A 2034-nucleotide genomic window follows, 5' to 3' on the forward strand; every position below is an offset into this window, starting at 1 on the left:
ATGAGAAATGTCATAAGTGATTGTGAATTGTGATCTGTGAATTAGTTGTTTGTAAATTTGTCTTGTAACTGTTTGTTGTTTGATATTTTTCAGAGTTCAATTTCTTCAAGTTCTATAACTGTAATTGAAAACGGATAAAGTGATTATTTTCAATTAAGTTTTTATTAAAAAATCGGATCATTTTAGATTAGATCACATTAAATCAAAACATCGGCTTAATATTGGTCAAATTTTTTAAATAAAATCTAGTATAATTACTTTGTCAATCAACCTGTTAATGAATTTTAGACTTTAAAATACGAAAATGCCTACCCAATATGAAGAAGAACCGTCGTGGGAAGCGCCAAACGCGCAGTATGATGTTGGTTACACATATTATTATAATGATGTTTTTCTCCAGAAAATCTTCTTATTTAACAAAAACTTTTATTTTGAAGGATGACAATGCTGAAGATGTTATCGATAATCCTGAAGAAGTCTTACAGGAGTGTCTTGAGAAGTTTAAAACTTCTGATTATATAATGGAGCCTGGTATATTTGGACAATTAAAAAGATATTTTCAAGCAGGTGGAAATCCTGAACAAGTCATTGAGCAACTATCAATTAACTACAGTGCAGTAGCTCAAATGGCAAATTTATTAGCGGAATGGTTAATTCTTGCTGGTATGTAAAATAATATCAAAAGCATTATAGACATTTGGAACATTTATTAATTGAAATAGAAAAAACCAATATGACAGCTCCAGCATGTCTAAGAATCAAAAGTTTGATGATATGTAACATCTGCCATCCCATACTTGCACAATAAAATCTGATGCGCTTGCATACAAGCAATGAGAGCCATTTTATGGTGTTTTTTTTATGGCATAGTGGGCAACTGAGCTGGTGGTTCGCCTGATGGTAAACAATCACCACCGCCCAAGAACATTCACAAAGGTAGTAAAAAAAGTACGAAGTACCTCAGCAAATGCGCTTTCCGCTTTTATGGGGTAAGGGAAAGTGAAAGGATTAATGGCTGGAAGGAAGGAATGGACTGGGATGGGGAAAAGGATATGTCCTTCCCGCTCCCCCACTCACCACAGGAAACACAGTGGCATGCCACTATTTCACACTGGTTTTCTGTGGGGGTGTGATACTTACCCGGTGCGAGCTGGCCTGATTCATGCCGAAGCGTGCTCGACTAACACAATATAATACTTTTAATATTAAAGCATTTTTTTGGATGAGATTATACTATACTACATTGACATTATTAGGTGCAAAGGGTGGTTGTATTGCTTAATAGCAATTTTCCTGAGCAACAAGTATCAATCTGTTATAAGTTAAAAAAAATACTTTTACATTATTATGCTTTTTATTTGTTATCCCAATTATTTTAGGGGTAAAAGTAACTGAAGTTCAAGCAATGGTGGAGAATCATTTAAAGGAAATGATTATTAAAACTTTTGATCCTAAAAAAGCTGATACTATATTTACTGAGGAAGGAGAAGTAAGTATACATTTGTATTTAGAAAAAAAAAAGTTAGTTATTTTGTGTCTCTTTCATAATAATTGTGTGGCAATAGCATAAAAAAAAAGTTGAGAGGTGTCAAGGGACACCCAGATGGAACAAAGTTCCTTTCGTTTCTATAAGAGAGAGAGCTTACAATAGTTTACTATAGCAAAAAGTGTCGTTACAACTTTTCGTAGGATTTTTTCCGTCTAGTCCCCTTTCACAACGCGCGATAAGGAAATTCGTGTGTGCGCTCGCGTCTCTGTACGTGTGTGTGTGCGTATGTGGAGATGAAATTTTATATTTCCTTAGCAACATTATAATTTATTTCTTTAGGCCAAGTTTGGATTTCTTGCTTCTATTAGTTTTCTGATGTCTGTTGTACTAAAGCTTACCAAAGATGAGTGTGTGTGTATGAAACAGGGAATAATATCTTTAATTCACGCCACACCCCACCCCACGCCAATTTTTTTTCTATTCTTTCAAAATTTCTCATTTATAAAGCATTTCAATGCTATAAAACTAAAAATTAAATTTAACAA

General features: G+C 33.8%; 1 protein-coding gene across 1 annotated transcript in view; it reads left to right on the top strand.

Annotated features, from left to right (window-relative positions):
- Positions 1-2034, top strand: part of LOC119829810 (negative elongation factor D) — a 12640-nt gene continuing 10606 nt past the window's right edge. The window contains exons 1-4 of the mRNA XM_038352529.1: positions 1-139; positions 289-361; positions 438-663; positions 1380-1489. Of these exons, the coding sequence (XP_038208457.1) occupies positions 305-361; positions 438-663; positions 1380-1489 (393 nt within the window). The 5' untranslated portion in view covers positions 1-139; positions 289-304. The remainder of the gene's footprint in view (positions 140-288; positions 362-437; positions 664-1379; positions 1490-2034) is intronic.

The sequence above is a fragment of the Zerene cesonia genome, chromosome 10 (assembly GCF_012273895.1).
Source record: "Zerene cesonia ecotype Mississippi chromosome 10, Zerene_cesonia_1.1, whole genome shotgun sequence".
Lineage (NCBI taxonomy): Eukaryota > Metazoa > Arthropoda > Insecta > Lepidoptera > Pieridae > Zerene > Zerene cesonia.